General features: G+C 44.0%; 1 protein-coding gene and 1 non-coding gene across 2 annotated transcripts; both read right to left on the minus strand.

The window, feature by feature from the left end:
• Positions 1 to 1,713: 1,713 nt before the first annotated feature.
• TOMM20 (translocase of outer mitochondrial membrane 20) lies at positions 1,714 to 16,880 on the minus strand. Its single transcript, XM_016163425.2, has 5 exons — positions 16,637 to 16,880; positions 12,523 to 12,569; positions 10,768 to 10,849; positions 4,187 to 4,329; positions 1,714 to 2,789 (listed from the first exon to the last, which is right to left on the minus strand). Exons 1-5 carry the CDS (start codon positions 16,755 to 16,757, stop codon positions 2,745 to 2,747), a joined length of 438 nt encoding a protein of 145 aa, XP_016018911.1. The 5' UTR covers positions 16,758 to 16,880; the 3' UTR covers positions 1,714 to 2,744.
• LOC118613501 lies at positions 16,094 to 16,227 on the minus strand. The gene has a single exon (XR_004955507.1). It is a non-coding gene; the product is annotated as a small nucleolar RNA SNORA14 (small nucleolar RNA).
• Positions 16,881 to 17,943: the final 1,063 nt, after the last annotated feature.

Consider the following 17,943-nt stretch of genomic DNA (forward strand, 5'->3'; position numbering starts at 1 on the left):
CCGGTCCTGGGGAGAAGCTGCACAGCTGTCAACATCCTCAAAGGCACGTCAGTTAGGCGCCACTATTCTGAGTCATCAAATTCAGCAGAATTCACTTCTGCAAATACACACCAAGCCAGTATTTTCTCCAAGCCCTTTAATATTCACTTAAACAGCTGAGGCACAAGCATCAATAAAATTGCATTTTTATGTTACAAAAAGAAAATATTGTATGATTATCTGCACGATATACCAATTACCTCAAAATCTCTTCTGGAATAGTATTTTCATTCACACTCTGGTCCGCAGGTGGATTCAATGTCAGGCAGCTGCGTGGCACAAACATCAGACTTATCCAGCGGAAAAGGACTGGAATGCTGCCTGCCTGCTAGGCTCGCTGTACCGGGTTTTACGTACGTTGAGTGTGAAGTCCTGCTTACCCGTCACCAGCGTCGCTGCCACCAGGTAAGCCACAGTCTCAACGCTTTCACTTTAAGTGCAAACTCTGGGACCCACCGACAGACCTTTGCCCGGCAGCAGCGTGTGCACCGCATTTCCAGAGCTTTATCATGAGAGCAACACACGCACACGGAACACTCGAGCCGTTTTCACTCTGCTTAAACCTTGGCCTGCGCTCCCTTTGGCCAGCATCACCGTGACCGCCTGGGCCCACCATCTTATGGGTAAAACGTTAGGTCGAAAACAGCGTTTGGCAATTACGTGTCAGGGAAAAACATTCTTTATAAACTAACAGCTCCTTTCAAAACTCGTATCTGCCTTCAAAGCGCCAAAGCTGCCATTTAAATAAGAAAACGTGCCTGGCTTAGCTCTGAAGACACCACCGCCTTTTCCACAAGCATCACACCACACCTGGGCACTCCCCAGGAAGCCGTGTCGCCTGGCTGTCGGCACCAGTCCTCCAGGGCACTCGGTCTCTGGAGCCCCGAATCGAAGCAGACCCTTCGCTCCGCCAGCCGGCTGGCAGCTCCTCGGGCCCACCCTTCTCTTGCTCCTTTGCCCCATCCACGCCCCTCGGGCCCTGAGCTCTGCCCACTCCTCGCGCCCCTCAGAGGCCCGTCCTGGTGCTCCCTTTGTCTGGGACAGGCGAGTGTCCAATCAGACAATCCCCACTACACTGCTCTAAACGGGGTACCTCGTTAGTGAAACTGACTACGCAGCATGTTTGTACTGGCCACCCCCACCCCCAAAAGCATGCTGGGTGTAATCAAAGCGAGCCCTGTCTTAAAGGTTCAGGACCACAGACCTGGAAGGCACCCAGGGCAGTCACTACACGGGAGTCACCTGGTTCTACTTTTACAGACGAGAATACTGGGTGACTTCAGAGGCAACGCGATGTGCGTGTCCAAGGCCGGGCATTTCTCCAGAGGCAGAGATGCGCCACCCCACAGCCACCATGAAACCCCAGGGCGAAGACAAGTTTTCAGTAAAACAAAAGTAAAAGCCTAGCACATCGATCCCTTTGGGGTCTCTCCAGACTTTCAGACGGAATAAACGCAACCTTTAAATGAGAAACACTGCTCAGTTCAGAGATGCCACCAAGGACCGAAGATCCTTATTCGCAGGTCTGACGATGAATCTGTGACTACAGATAATGTCACTATTTTGCGAATAAGCGGTCCCATGACCCCTATTCTCTGCAAGTCTTGAGCTACGAGCTGCACCTTATTCTTGTAACAAGAAAAATGAATCAGATTGAAGGATTAAGGAAGTACGTTGAAGATAAAAGCAAAGAAACATTTTAATAAGCATTTCATCCCAGTTACCTTAAACATTAAGTTTCATGGTAATTTACAAGAGTAGTGACAGAACATATGATTTCAGTGAAAATCAACACGTTATACCTTAAAATAAGAGACTGCTTCAGAAATACTAAGTCAAGCAAGCATGCAAAATTCAGAGACGGAAGCACTGCAAGGCCTGGCTGCCCAAACCAGTACCCCCAGGAGAGGGTGGATCTGGTGATGCCGAACAGAACCGACCGAATGCGAGGCGGAAGGGGCGCCTCTCTGCACCAGTGGCCAGCCCCCTCGCCAGACACGAGGAAAGCGGGCAGGCAGCCACGGGCGAAGCTCGCCAGATGAGAGGCACACGGACCTAGTTCCCGGGGCTATCTGCAACTACGGATTATCTAAAGCGCCAGGAGATAAGTATCTAGAACACATTAAGCCACTGATTTAAACAAAACCTTTCAAGACTGATACATAGGACTGGAGGGGGGGAGGTTGTTAATACAATACAGCAGCACATCTCGCATATTTAAGAGATTAAATGCAAACAAGTGATCTCGAAGATTTTAATACTCAGTTTTGATCAACACAATGTTTCGATCCAATTTTCTGATGTGTAGCAAAATGTATTAGCTTAAAAAACGTGCATTCCTCAGCTTTCTCCTTCACTTCTTTTGCCTTTCAAAACTGAGCACTGGGTATTTCTGATTTAAGTAATATGATGTTATATGTACATTTTAATTACATATTTTAGGGATAAACAAAATCCATGATATTTCAGTAACTCATAGTGTATTTATAAAATGAAAAGCTCTCTATCAAAATACACTTTTCACTGGGAAAAATAAATAAAACAGACAAATGGATCTACACAAAGTAAAAATCAACTTTGGCAGATTTCAGTGTAGGACAGTCCACAGCAAGCGTATTTGCCCTTATTCCCCCACAGCTGCTCATCTTCCAAGTTAGGATTTGAAAAATATTTTTAATTGTTATTATGATGTTGAAATTTGTTTTTCATTCCACATCATCTTCAGCCAAGCTCTGAGCACTTACGATTCTCTGAAAGAGGAAAAAAAAATTTTTTTTAACTTTTAAAAAGTATAAGCATTTAATCGAGATTCTAAATTCAATATAAAATGCTCTTTGTAGTCTAAGATTCAAATTTCAACACCAAACCTTTTATACAGTATCATCTTACTGTCACTTTCATTTCAAAATTCAAATTAACGAAGGCATAACGTCATATTGTTACGTGTCAGCCAATTACATGTTATACTGTGACATGTCAGCCAATTACATAACTGAAACGAAAATGAATTTAAGATCTCTTCTTACTCCCACGTAAACTAAAAATACTGATTGGTGCTAAGAATACTGATCATTCTGTGCTTCAAACATTTCCCTTTTTGGCCTGGAAATGCTCAAAGCCATCATATGAGGAAGGAATACAGTACTCTGAAATTAGCATTTTGAAAGCATTTCCAAATAACATGTTAACAAGTTAATTGAGCAAACAAGATCTTTATAGAGAGGAATTTAGGCATCACCCTGAATCCATCCATGCTTCAAAAGACATCAAGCTCATGTCAATTTTCCCCAAACCACTACGCTGCTTTTCAAAGTGCAAATTACACTAAACAGAGAATTCTGACAGAGACTGGGAACCACATTAGAGTAAATAAAAAGGATTAAAACCAAGTCCTTGGTTTTTTAACCTTCTCCCCTAAATCTCTGGGACCTCTCCATTCTTTCGTTCCTTTCCAATCTAGTTGAGTAAAGATCAGTTTGAAGAATCAAGCTGTCATTTTACTAATCTTTAATCACACCAAATGTGGAAATTAATACATGGAATGGGCATGCTATTCCAAAGAGTAGATTCATTTGGGCTCTTTGGGAAGGATTAAAAATGCATTTTAATTAACTCTTAAGTTATGGATTGCATGTAGACAAATGGTATTTTGCACGAGCCAATAGGGATTTGGGGATGTAGTGAAGCGATTCCTAACTCCAAGCCACCCCCTGGCAGCAGCAGGGGTTGAGGTCTTTAGACAGGTGGGGTCAGGAGGAGGGCCAGGGTCCTTGATGACTAACTTCCAGGCTGTGCCACGGTGGCTCCTGTCCCCTGCCATGCCACTGGACTGAAGGCGTGGTCTCACAAGAGTAGGCAGAAAGCTAGTTTCAGAAAGCAGACGAGAGTGGCCTGAATTTTGGGATGTGAATACTACAGCCCGAGATTTTATTCTAAGAGACACACTTCCTGATCCACCTCTGGCCAGCTTTTTGGATATCTTTCCATTAGGGAAGAAAATTTCACTTATTATCCTGAGTACTGTTTTCATTATATGGAGGAGTTTCATGATTCCACCACATCCACGAGGCTCACTTTAAAACGCTAATGTCCCTAAATATTTAATTCTTAGATTTTACTTTTAATTCATAACATTTCAAATCCTTACCTGACTAATTGTTGGAAGCTTAGTCAGAAGCATCTGGAACACTGGTGGTGGAAGAGTTTGCTGTAACACTTGCAGTAGCTGCTGTGGCTGTCCACACACAGCGATAGCATTTGTCAGATGGTCTACGCCCTTCTCATATTCACCTGGAAGAGTTATATAAAAATCATGCATAACCTGAGAAGCTTTGCCCTTCATCCAAAGTTCCACTCTGAAGTCTGCACTGTGTCTCTAAGTGATAGTGCCAAAAGATCATGCAAGTAAAAACTTGGAAATAATCTACAGTGCATTCATATTACTGAATATTATGAGCCATTAGCAGGAGTCAGACTATATGTACTGATACGCGGTGTCTTCAACACATACAAAAATAGGAAAATTAAGGAGTAGAATGTCCAAGCACATCACTTTTTATATACTTAGAATATTTCTGAAAGGCCACATAAGAAGTTGCTAACAATGAAATAGTGCCTCTCCGTGTAAGAATGAACTGAGGATTGGGGACAGAGGTAGCAAGGAGACCCAATTTCACTTTAAACTAAGCCCCTGTGCCATCTGAACGTTACCACACGCAAATTAAAGAAAAATAATTTTATTAAGAAATGCTAACAGGCAAAATATTCACAATAGTTGAGGTGGCAGGGACAGGTAACAAAACAGTGATTCCTGAGTGGTGGGATTTTTTTATTTACCTATAAATTTCCTAAAACAGATGTGCAACCTATGAAAAAAAAAATAATACACACGGTTTATAGTTTTTAAAGGTTTGCTTAAGTGAACCAAGTATCTGCTTGGCGGTCCCTACCCTCAGTTATTCCCATTTTAAATCAAATGCCAAAATTGTCTTGGAACGAATGAACCTCACACTGTTAAATTTGGTTTCAAATGAAGTATTCTTCTGCATAGGACCCGGCTATGCAGGAAATCCTCTTCATGTACTGGAAAACCTCAGTAAAGTACAGAGACTCCCACAGCCTCCCCATCAACACCCCCTGCCAGAAGGGACATTGGTCACAATCAGTGAACCTGTATCAACACATCGTCATTGCACAGAATCCACCGTTGACATCAGGGTTCACGCCTCGTGCACCTCTACAGGCTGGACAGACGCATGACAACAGGGTCCGTCACTACAGTGCCCGAGCGTGTTCCCTGCCTTAACATGAGCGGCTACTAACATTCGCTACTGTTCTCAGTGGCTTTTATGAATAGGTTCATGTCATTTTCACCCGTCTTTAGTTAGGTGCTAGTATTATCCTTATATCTGAAGAAATGGAGGCTTAGAAAAATTAGAAATTTACTTCAAGTCATTAAGCCCCTGCTCATATAACTAAACTTCCCAATTCAACTTTTCTTTATGGGAAGGCCTACTATAAAACGAGTCGAGGACACTGCAAAACTGCTGTGCCCACGGCCCTCATGAAAGCCACTTGCGACTATAAAAAATGTCTCATGCTGTCCCTACCCATCTCCTCTTCTCCCTGTAGACTGGTGCAGCTGTCACACCCTACTGCCCTGTCAGGCTTGAGGGCACTCAGGGAGTCTTGGAGGATGTCTCCACCACCAGACCCCACGGGCGCAGCTTCGTTGGCTGATCACGGGCACGGGTACAGTGACTGCCATTCCCAGTGTTCACTCTTGGATCCCGAATCCACCATACAGTGATGGTGTGCTTCTGTTCCACCAACTGGCTGCTGTGGAGACACCGGGAAACCTCTTGAGCAAAGTCTGCGACTGTGGGGTGTCCGATGGTACCCGCACACGGGCGAAGGCTTCTAAGACTTTCGTAACCTCTCTGAATCTCCGCTGCCACTTTGGGGACTACGAATGTCCCATCCAAACACCGGTCCAGGATACTCCCTGACCATGTTGGCCATTGTCATCTGGATGTGGCAGCCACCATCTTGACCTGCTTGGCTAATTCCTTTCCTAGGAACTGAAATCATGTCATAATGCTGCCCATCACGAAAGGCCAAGCCAGAGCTGTGCACTGATCCAGCCGACGGTCGGTGATCAAGCGACGAGTCGGCTGGCAGTCGGTTCCTGCTTGTGAGCAAACACCATGAAGTCCTTCAGTCTCTGTCGAAGCTGATCAGCAGGGGCGACGATCTTTCTCCAGATGCCACAGCCATGCCGAACAGCTGTGTCCAGAACGCGCTCAGGAACGGCCACTCCAATCGCAGCAACTCGAGCTCCCTTCCTGTGCGAGGGACGCCGCCGCGGCCTCTGCTGAGCGGACGGCGGGATCACACGTGGCGCCTCTTTCGTGGATGCTGCGGCTCCGCCCCCGTCGCTTTCACCGCCCCCAGTTTCGATTACTCACAGACCAAGAGTATTAAACAGAAAATTCCAGAAATTAACCATTCACAGGTTTGCAATCGCACGCCGTCCTGAGCAGCGTGATGGGCTCTCACGGCATCCTGCTCCACGCCCCGCGACGCGACCGCCCCTGCCCAGCGCCTCCGCGCTGTGCACACTAACCCCTGTCGCTCGGTAGCCATCTTGGCGGACTGTCTTGGGACCACGGGGCTTGTGTTCGAATAGCCCTTACTTTACCTAGTGATGCCCCTCAGTGCAAAAGCAGTGATGCCGGCAACTCGAACACACCGACGAGGAGCCGTGAAGCGTGCGTGTGCAGGAAGAGACGCGGTGCGCGCAGGGCTGGGCGCCGTCACAGTCTAGGGCATCCACTGGGCGTCTTGGAACGTGTCCCCGGTGGCTAAGGCAGAACAACTGTACCAAGAGCGCCAAAAGCGTCACGTGAGCCACCTGTCACACGGCCCGGGCGGAACAACTGTACCAAGGTCTCTGCAAGCGTCACGTAGGCCGCCGTCACACGGCCCGGGCGGGCCGAGTCCCGCATCGGGGACGCAAGCGGTGCCGCTGCACAGGCGGGCGGCTGCCGCTCGGACCACCGGACGCCTCCCTGGCCGGCACCCGCCTCGCGCCCCGCGCTCCCGCTCCGATTGGTTCTCCTGTCCGTTTGTTTATAATCTTAGTTTGTTAGCAACCTGAATACCAGGAACTGGGCCATGTCTAACTCTTTAGGTGAAACTGAGCCAATTCTGTCAAGAAATTGTTTCCTGAGCTTCTTTCTGGGTTGGTGAACACAGGTCCCAGGAGAGCGGCAGGCTCAGTGAGAGCACAGAAACTCAGCAGCCCCCACGTGGATGTTAAGAGGCCACCTGGCCACTGAGCACTCATGTCAGCCGCTGAAGTGACAGGCAGTAAAGGGGATTTGCCTGAGGATAGGAATCCTCACTACTACACGGGAAGAGCTGCTGCCAGAGAGGTCCGTGCAGAACGCACGGGGCCCCTAAGACTCGGATCCTCGAAGAACCTCCCGGTCCTTCAAAACACACGGGAACGGTTCACGAACGACCACAGCTCAGTGCAGGAGACACCGAACCATCTCCTCTTGCACTGGCGACGTGCTCCCATTCACACGCCCTGCGACGAGATCCTGCCCGGGAATGAAACAGGACACTCAGGGACATACCTGAGGGAAGAGCCCGCCAAGCGATGAAGCACGCCGCCCGAACTGCTTGCGCCTGGCTCGCTCCGAGGTCCCCTTTCCCCTAATTCTCACCACCTGTCTTCTACCTCTGGCCAGACCGGTAGTTTCCACCAGAAGGGCAGCTCGGCAGCTAAGTAATCCTCTGGGCGTGTTAAGCTGAAGTGTGGATAGTGAACTTGGAAAAAAAGAACAACTCTTCCTCCTGTCCCTCCCTGACTTCCCACCACTGGGAGCAACTGTCCTTCTCAATGTGGATCTAACAGCTCAAATCGGACAGATGGACAGCCACAGTGCGTGGACCGCCAAGATAATCCAAATATAAATAAATAGGGGTGCACAATATTCTAAAATCTTAATGTTAGTAAATTAATTTAAAATGTTTAAATTTGGGGGGTTAGAAAATTTTGAGTATAAAAAGACATCTTTATGTTCATGAAGAACAAAATATACTTGAGAATTTCGTTTGCATGAATTGAAATACTACGAACTACACCCTTAGACACAGACATTACTACAGACGTAGACTTTTCTTTCCAGATATCAAATATGACTATAGCCTCTCTAATGCTCTGTGAGAAGATTTCAATGTCCTGACTGAACCTCCCATTTTTTTCTATTTATACTGGGAAAGAAACTCACATAATTACTTTCTAGTAAGGCGTTTCCATTTTTATATATAAATATACTATACCACCCAAGTAAAACATAACTGCTTCCTCAAAAAAAAGGAAAAAAAAATTATTTCTTGAGAAAGATGATGAAATGATGGTCATCACCATCCTAAACATTTAATCTCTTCCTATTAAACAGAAAACCACAAATGCCCCATCATGTAGTGAGCGCTGCCTAAATCTATTATGATACAACAATGAGAATAAGAGAAATGTGACACTTGATGGCATTCTTTGTTAGTAAGCAACTACTTCAGAGATATTTTGAGATAAGAGCTAACTTGACACAAACATTTGTAAATACACTTAAGACTAAATTACTGAATGAATTATAGTTCTCAAATTTGTTAATGTGATTATTTTAATTTCATAATAGGATTTCTTTTTTTTAGATTTCACTGACCATATTCTCTAAACTACTTAAAAGCTCATTTGTAAAGATTATTACATTCTCCAGAAATAGATCATTAGGCAATTTCAGACTGTGCTGACCAAACCTGGACAGCACGGCCCACTGCACGCCCACTGTGCCCAGGCCACAGCCTGTGCAGCACACTCCGGTACTGACGAGTGTCACGAGGCCACTGTAGCACAATAAGCATTTGTGCATCTAAACGGCACTGTATGCAGTTTTATACAACTGGCAGCCTGGTAGGTTTTGTAGCAGAGAAAAACAAAAGTTTAATAACACGTATACTTCCTATATATATGAGACCCAGGAAAACTGAGAACATTACCAAAATGGCTGAAGCCACCACCTTAAATACCCTCTGCAGAACACAGATGACGACGTTGGAGGTGGCAGGAGTCAGTTATGGGAGGTGACCAGAAAAAACACAATAAACAAGAGTGAGGTTCCTGCAGACTTAAGTCACCGTCTTCTGCACTGGTAAGAGTTTCTAGAGATAAGACCAGCCCCCTCTGCCCCGCACGGGGAGAGAGCCCCCCCTTACAATGTCAACAACTTTTACAAGGGGCAATGTCTCCTTGGTTTTCAGAGCTTCTCCACTGTCTGCATTTCTTAGTATTAACCAGCCTGAAGTAATCCTTATGCCAAAGAGACACATTTTGGGGTGACATTCTGTTCCCCTTCAGTTTACACTAGCAGCACAACAAACACATGACTAATGTGTTGTGCTACATAAGACATTACGATGGCCACAAAGTCACTAGGCAACGGGAATTTTTCAGCTCCATTATAATATCATATGTGCTCCATCCCTGCCCCAAACATCACTATGTGCTGCATGACTGTATTTAGAATACCTTCTTCAGAAACAGCCATACTGAAACCGGGCGCTAACCCCAAAACCAGACCTTATTAGTTTTTTTCCTAATGTTTTCAGGATCTTTGATGAGATAACAGCAGGCCTCCCTCACAGCGCCCAGGAGACCACCAGACCACGCTGGATCAGGCTGGTCCCTGGGGCTCGCCAGGCACCGACAGCCAACAGATGGGACTCCAATTGGCCCTGCCAGGTGGCAGAACCAAAACCCGCCTCTAGCCGGAACCTCGGTGCGCAGACATGGTCCTCGTGGACAGTGCTCAGGGGCGAGGGATGCCAGGTGCCTGGATCCCGCCGGCCAGACCCTGCCGCTTGGAATTCCTCTGAGCTTTCTCCCACCTTCCAAGTTCCAAGACTGCACCCTCAAGACTCCTGAATTAGAACACATAAATACGTGTCGTTTCTCCAGACCCTAATCCTCCCAATGCACCCCGAGTCTTTACTCAGGGACACTGATCTAAGCCTCAACTCTAGTCTCCTCACTCGGCTGCTTGACGAATAAACCATTTTGTCTGCAAAAACCTCTTGCTTTGGACGTTGGCTTCTCTGTGCCCGACCGGCAACTTTGGTCTCAACAACAATACACCGAAAAAGTCCATCATCATCATCAATTTATATCAGTGTGATCAATTCTACCTAGTTTCCTAGTCATTTAATGACTATTAAAAAAAAAACAAAACCCATTGGTCCCAAATGGCGTCAGTCCTGCTAAAAGCATTATACTACACCTCCAGATTTAATACCTGATCTAACTGCAGTTTCGACCTCTCTCAGAAACAATCTTAATGAACCAGTCTGGGATTTTCTGGGCAAGAACCAATAAGGTAATCTGCTATATAGGCCCTTCACCACCCCCGGAGAGAGAAACAGCAACCTACGACGACAAAAACCTTTCCTCTTTACTTCCCCCAAATTTTCCTTGTTTTCCTTTCACGAAGCACTTCCTCGCCCCACCTGCTTCCTACGAAAATCTCCCATTTTGTATGATCCCTGGAAGCAAGTGCCTCTGGCTGCTGGATGAGATGCTGCCCCATTCCTGAACTGCTTCACGAAGCCGGTTATATCTTCGAATTTACTTGGTTGAAGTTTGTTTGTTTACATGACTATTACCTTGAGCTAATAACTCTTCACCAAGCTGTATTTCTTCAAGGAAGAATTTCTGAACAGCTTCAGCATCTTTAAGGTCAGGTAACTGTTTGGAAGTAAAACATTTAATAATTGATAACATGACATTATCAATACGCAGAAAACCATGCCGCTAAAAATAAAACAAAAAACTGAAAAGCTCATTCTAAATGAGAAAAGGACTCGACAACACTAGCGAGGATTAGTGTCTACACTGAAATGAATACAAGGAAAAAATACTTAAACTTATTTATCTCTACCATGAAATATGCGCTTTACCATTCAACACTATTTTTTGATTGCATTATAGAATTTTATGTATGAACTAATTTGTTCTTCTATTCCAACATTATTTTGTATGGATTTTACTACATCTAAAAGATTATTTTTACATGACAAAAGAATATACCATTGAAGAATGTGTAAGTGCATAATCACTATATATTTGTTGGGCATTTGAGGTACTTGTAATTGTTTTTGCTATTCCAAATATTGTTAATATACTTACAAGCACCTTTACTTAAATACGTTTTTATAGTTTGTCACATTTACCAGACTCAACGATTATGGTAATATGCAATGCCGCCAGCTATTTGGCTTGTCTTTTTAGAAAATGTAAACCTACTATTAAAAAGTTCCTTTTTATTTAAAACTCTAGAGTTCTATTAATGGAGGTTTTTGGTTCTTGGATTATGATGCACACTCCTATAATCCAACGTGGGTGAAAAAGTTTTAACTTCTCTAAGTAAAGTCTCATTGACTATCCCAGCACACAGCAAGACTTTGATTGATCATACCTGAATCTAAAAGTACACACTGATGCACACGTCTTTACCTATTTTCCTGTATTCTTAAAAAGGAGACTGACACAAATCAACACATTACACGTCGCAGAAAGCAGGTTTGGACACACGGGTAGGACAACTGCCTGGCTGCCTCCGTTTCACTTCATTATTATCACGTCCAGTCAGTTAGCTGTTGATTACTCAATTGTTTCGAAATAACAAAATGTAACATTTATCATTTAACATTTCCTTGCCTTGACTTTCTCCAAAAAGAACCACTCCTGATCCAGCAGTCCAAGTCCTGGGAATCCAGGCAATGGAACTAAGTTCATCAAAAAAGAAAACCTACACGCACAATTATTAACATTTACTTACTTACATGTCACAGAACATTTTTTATCAAGCAGATAAACCTATGTAGTCATTTAAAATAATCATGAACACAGGATCTATGAAAAGAAAAAAAATGAATAAAAAGATTTATATCTACATTGACATATTCCAGCAAGGTAAAAATCGGTCAAGCAATGGGGTTCTGGATCAGTGGCTATGAATAATCTTATGTAACTTTTGAAATAAATAACATGTGGTTCTTTTAAAGGAAAAAATAGAAAAATTAATAAATGTTTTATTTTATTATTTTGAAGCAGCTGAGTGAGATAAGTTGAACCTTTTGGTGCAAATGTCTTCCAGAGACTATCACTTTATTGTCCCTTAAATACTTCCCAGACAGTAAGGTGTCTGCGATAATGCGAACAAGGAGGAAATAATGGAGGACAGGATTATCTGGTTGACTGAGTTAAATAACTATTCCTAAAAACAAGTTATATTTTAAAAAGAACATCAATATTTGGTATCAGGTAGCTTTCTGGAAACACATTCGATGCAGAGTTTTAAATAATTATTTCTATAAAATACATAATACAATCTAAACCAAATACAGGCAGAGGATTACCTTGGAAAGTCCAGCTCTCTCCTTGGCCAGCTTCTGTTTCTTTCTTCCTGTAAGAAATGAAATATTTTCATTTAATCATTATTAAATAAGGAATCAAAAGAAATCTAATTGCTGTGGCAGTCATTCATCCTGTTTCCAAAATATTACTGACTCTGGCTTTCTGCTTATCAGGTCTTCTTGTGATTTGTCAGGGTCACAGAATAGTTTCTGGTCAAGGAGCTTTGAGCATTGTGACATTTCTGGGCAAAAGCTTTTTCCTTCCTCCAGCGCACCAGCATCGGCCATTTCCAAGCTGGAGAAGCTCTGACAGCTGGGGCCCCAGAGCACTACCATAAGCAGAGCAAGCCCGCCCTCCCCACCTATGCCGGACACGAAACATGAGCACGAATCAAGCCACCGCTGTTAGGGAGTTTTATTACCAAAATGTAACATATCCATTCAGTGAATGTTGAATACTGTCTGGCATTCTTAAATTAGGGGTAGGGTGGGGTACGGGGATGAGGAGAATCAGCGTTCGAGAAATTTTCTTTAAAACTCTTCCACTCGCTAGCAGTGCGATGTTGGCTAAGTTACAGTAACTCGTGCCTCACTTTCTCCATATGTGAAACTGGTCCAAGAATAGTACCTGCTTTGTAGTTATTGTGAAGATTACATGAACCAAACGTATGTAAACTATTTTTAACAATGCCCGGTTTATAATGTGCCACATAAGTATCTGTTATGGATATAGTTCAATGCCAACTCTTCAGTTAAGGCGCTGTGCTTTGCTAAACACCCAAAGTCACTCACTAAACGCTACCTAGACAATAAGGCATACTTAACTTTAATTTCACTACGGTGACAAACAGAAGCCATAAAACCAGCAGAAGTCCTCCACAAATCCAAGGCCCAACGCACAACTGAAGAGGCAGCGGCCTGCGTACCAATTCATTTACTATGGTCAGGGAGCCTTCTTTCATCTAACCTTACAAACTCGCTCTGACCACACCAGTGTCTCTTGCCAGCCTTATCCCCCAGAATGCAGAGCGCTACGACTCTAAGGCTTAATACAATTCTAGCAGTTTCAGCAGGAAAATACAGGTTAAAGTTAATCTCGACTATCAATCTGAAGACTACTTATTTGTCTAACAAACTACCTTTCCTAGGTGTTCGTTACTGGGCAACTGACTGTGGGGATTGGACACATATTCTGCCCTTGGTTTGCTTAAGGGTTTCGTCTGGACCGCTTTAGGCAGAAAATAACAAATGATACCAGACTACAGTGACTAATTTCTCAATATCATGGCACAGGCGAGTGCTGGACGGAGAGTACTAAGACTAGATGAGAAATAGAAGACTTCGCAGAGGAACGAGACACCCGGAAGCTGGGATGTTAACGGTATGCCAAGGCACGATTCTGAATGTTATCAATCAGCTTATTTAATTCTCACAGAAACCCTAAGACAGGTACTGCTGCCATCCCCGTTTTCCAGATGAGAAATTCTGCCATGGTCACAACCAGGGGTAGTGGAGTGGTGAGTGATTCAAACCGAGGCAGCTGAAGTGAAGACATTCCCATTACAATACAAGGCACCTCAGAAATGAACATGGCAAGTTTGTGGAATAAACAGAGAAATACCATTTGCTAAACCAGACTTTATAAAAGATAATGAAACCCAGTAGAGAGAAACTTAGTTTCCAATACCATCCAATTTTATAGTTGTTCTTTTATGGGATGGAGAGGAGTATGTGATTGTTGAATGTTTGATACAATTACCAACTTCTAAAGATTGCTTAGTTGCTTTAAGTTTCTATCAATAAGATGAAAATCTTGGCTTCAGTTTCATAAGACAGTTACCTTGTTACATTAACTTATTTTTAGATACAGTACCACATGTGGTACTACACTATCTACAGATAAAGAGACTGATGGTAACAGACTGGAAAGCCACAGAGTTACACATTCAATCAGCAAAATCAGGCGGTGATTCAGTATTTGTTAGAAATTAGTCCCAGGTGCTACTGTGTAATTAATGAATTAAAAAAAACTTGTCTACTTTTAAAAATACATATAAACTATAAGCTTATAAAAAGTCCAAATTTAAATCATTTGTACAGCATTCATTTAAATAAGATTTCTTAATATCTTTAAAAATGATGAATCATTTTATACAGTAGCGTATAAGTAAACACACCTGTATTAATTTGGAAGTCAGATAAAAATTATGCTTTAAGGGGCCCCATAATCTGCTGTTGCTAATAGAAGACAAAAAATCTAAATAAATTAGAAGCCCAGATCCAATCTCAAATCTTATTTTACAAGACTCTTTTCCTTTAAAAAAAAAAATTAGTAGAAAACTCAACAAGCCAAAATGACTGATTTGAGAAACTGCAGGTGTAAATATTCCATTAGAAATAAGACTAGAAGAACTCAAAATTACAAGATGGAAATCAATTTAATTCCACAAATGTAAGACGCCCTCAAGTTCTTAAAAATCAGCCAATCGTGTAATTAACTCTAAACAGACTGCAAAAGTACTGTAAATTAGTTTTAATTGCTTAAGAAAATATCAAAAAAGTTATATTCATAAACAATCTTTAGCATTCATCAATTACCATGTGTCAGGTACTATACTAAACTCTACCTTCATTACACTATTTTACAAAAAGAAAAGAAAAGAAAAAAAAAAGCTTGAAGTCGGTTGCCCAAGGTTATTCAGTTTATAATTCAAGCCTGACCACTTAAGTCATTAGGCTACCCTGCTCAAGCAAGAAAAAAATGCACTGGTAAAAATTTTTAAAGAGTTAATTTGTTTGAAATATTATTTCAACCAAAAATTCATTTTCTCAAGGTTTTCAACAAAAGGACTGCCCCGTTTCCAAAGGAAGAAAAAGGTCACCCCACCCTCACAGACCTATGCATCTGCACCCGCACCACCACCCTCCCCAACTATTTTTGAAACAATAAGAAAAGTATCTAAATCCCCATAGCTGCACTTGCCACTAGCATTAAAGGAGTGGCTTTGCCCATGTAGGGACTAGAGATGGACACTTCTAACATCTCCCTGAAGCTCCACAAAACCAACCAGAGGCAGGTGGTATCATCTAGTTTCACAAACTAAGAAAAATAAGATTCAGAAAGGCCAAGATTGTACTGCTAATTGTGATTAACCTGGGCCTGGAAACTCATCCAAAATAAGATTCCTTCCGTCAGTCTACCTAATCATAAATTAAATAAATTATCTCTATATCCCTGCCTCCTAAACATGAGTGGGAATTCTGTGGCATCTGGTACAAGATCGGCGCAGTCCAATACCATAGTCGCTAGCCACGTGTGGCTCCCGAACGCCTGAAATGACTAACAGCTTAAAAAGTATGACCTAGAACAATCACTTCTTTGTACTTTCTGGTCTTTAATAACCTACATATCAATTTAACTCCGGAAACTGTTTCAACTGAGCAACCAGATAAATTACAAAAAATGTTTCTTAGTGCAGCAAATTTGTTCTTCTATTGCAAATGAGTACGCCTCCTAAATTCGAAGATCACAGTGGTTTTGGTGAAACGATTTCCCTCTCATCAATCTCTTAAAAGATGTCGCAGGTATGAAATAAAACTGAGCCACAGGAGAAGCGCAGCCTTTGGACTCCCCTGCAGTTTCTATCGCATTCACTCATATCTTGGAAGCGTTTAGAGCGAAGCTACCAAGAGGGTTTAAGAATGCAACGACGAGGCCGCGTCGGGTTCGCAGACCCAGACTCACGCAGACTCGTAAAATGTACAAAACACGACTTTCCAGTGAATAGAGGTTCTAAAAGGTGAACGCAAAAAAAAAAAAGAGACCCGAGACCCCACCTTCCAACAAACACACACGACGTAAATCAAAAGACCAACGAGTGCAATTTACACGGCGAAAGTGGGGAAACAAAATGGGAAAATCGCTCCTCCAAAATGGAGGGATGTCGCAGGGCCCAGGGCCAGGAGCAGCTCTGGGGGCGCGCGGAGCGCCGGCACCGCCTTCCGGCTCGCTGCTCGCGGCCGCCCGGCCCTCAGCAGCGCGCGCGGCGGCCCTCGCCGCCCGCCCGGCGGGGAGGGGGCGCGGGCGGGAGGCCCGGGGCGTAGGACCCACACTCACGTTCTCGCAGCCTGTTCTTGAAGTTGGGGTCACTCCGTCTCTTGCGGTCGAAGTAAATGCAGTACCCGATGAAGAGGGCCCCGCACACACCGGCGGCGATGGCACTGTTCCGGCCCACCATCTTCTCTCGACCGTGGAGCGGGGTCCGAAACCCACTGGGCGCGGGAGCGAGCGGAGGACCACACACCCCGAGAGCGGACGGCACCGCTCCGAATGACGCCCGCTGCGAGGCAGGCGGAAAGGCCGAGCGCCGCTTCCGGCCCGTGGCCCGAGGCCCCCGGGCCGTCCCCGGCAGTGCCTGAGTAGAGGCCCCGGGCTGTCCGCGGCAGTGCCTGAGCGGGAGCGCGCGCGCCGCTCCTGCGCCTGCGCAGGGGGCTCAGGCACGAAGTGAACGCCCCGGCGGCGCGCGCGCCGCGCACCGCCTTAGGAACCACCGAGCCCGACTCCGAAGACAAAGACGGAAGGTCGCTGACGACGAATGCTTCACTTTATTCTTATATAATACTAATACAGGCAGCCTGTGATTTCTTTGACTTTAACTGAATATGCTTTTCAAGTTCAGTCACGATCCACTATGCAACAAGCTCAATCTAGTGATTCAATTCCCAAATATTACAATATGGTTTCGTGAAGAGTGGAAGAAAATTAAATGGCGCAATTGCTGAAAAAATATAACTGGTAAAAGAGGTTAAAAAAATATATAGAAAACGTGAGTTGTCGTATAGCCACAGAAAACATTATATATGTAGTTAAGATTTAAAAAGACACACATACCCCCAAAAAAACCACGGGCAGAAACAGACATTAAAGAACCGCAAGGTGATGAGGCGCATGGTTGTAAAAGTGGAAAATTCTCCAGTAAGCTAGTCACAAAGACAAGACAGGGAGTGATATCTTCAAGCGCCAGCTCCCAAGGGGCAGGGGGATCACGCCAGGATGCAGATGACAACTGTCTACCAGGCTCTGTTAGCTATAAGATTTAAGAGTCCCCCAGAAACAATATATCTTTGTACCAGACGATAACAGCCAACTTCTACTTCTATAATCTGCTTGCTTGTTTAATGTTTAACCAGGGTGTAGTTCTAGATGTCCTGTGCAAAGACATGCTAATGGCTAACTTCTGCTTCTGTAAACCTGCTTGCCTGATGTGGTTTTAGGCTTTATAAGCTACCTCTGGAAGCTTGGGGCTGATTCTCTGACCCTGCGTAGTGGAGTCAGTCAGTCGCTGGCCGGCTAATTAAAGGCTCATAATTAACCTCAATTGGCTCCGTAAGTCTTAGATTTGAACCTGCCACAACAAGGTGAGA

Source organism: Rousettus aegyptiacus, unplaced genomic scaffold (assembly GCF_014176215.1).
Source record: "Rousettus aegyptiacus isolate mRouAeg1 unplaced genomic scaffold, mRouAeg1.p scaffold_m13_p_18, whole genome shotgun sequence".
Taxonomy (NCBI): Eukaryota; Metazoa; Chordata; class Mammalia; order Chiroptera; family Pteropodidae; genus Rousettus; species Rousettus aegyptiacus.

Bases quoted from the DNA above. Each gene is read 5' to 3' on its own strand.
- TOMM20 (XM_016163425.2), bottom strand. From the start codon at position 16,757: ATGGTGGGCCGGAACAGTGCCATCGCCGCCGGTGTGTGCGGGGCCCTC. The intron at 10,850-12,522 runs GTAATCCTCTGC...ACTTCCAAACAG, and splicing joins AGAGAGCTGGACTTTCCAAG to TTACCTGACCTTAAAGATGC. The intron at 2,790-4,186 runs GTAAGGATTTGA...TTCCTCTTTCAG, and splicing joins AGCTTCCAACAATTAGTCAG to AGAATCGTAAGTGCTCAGAG.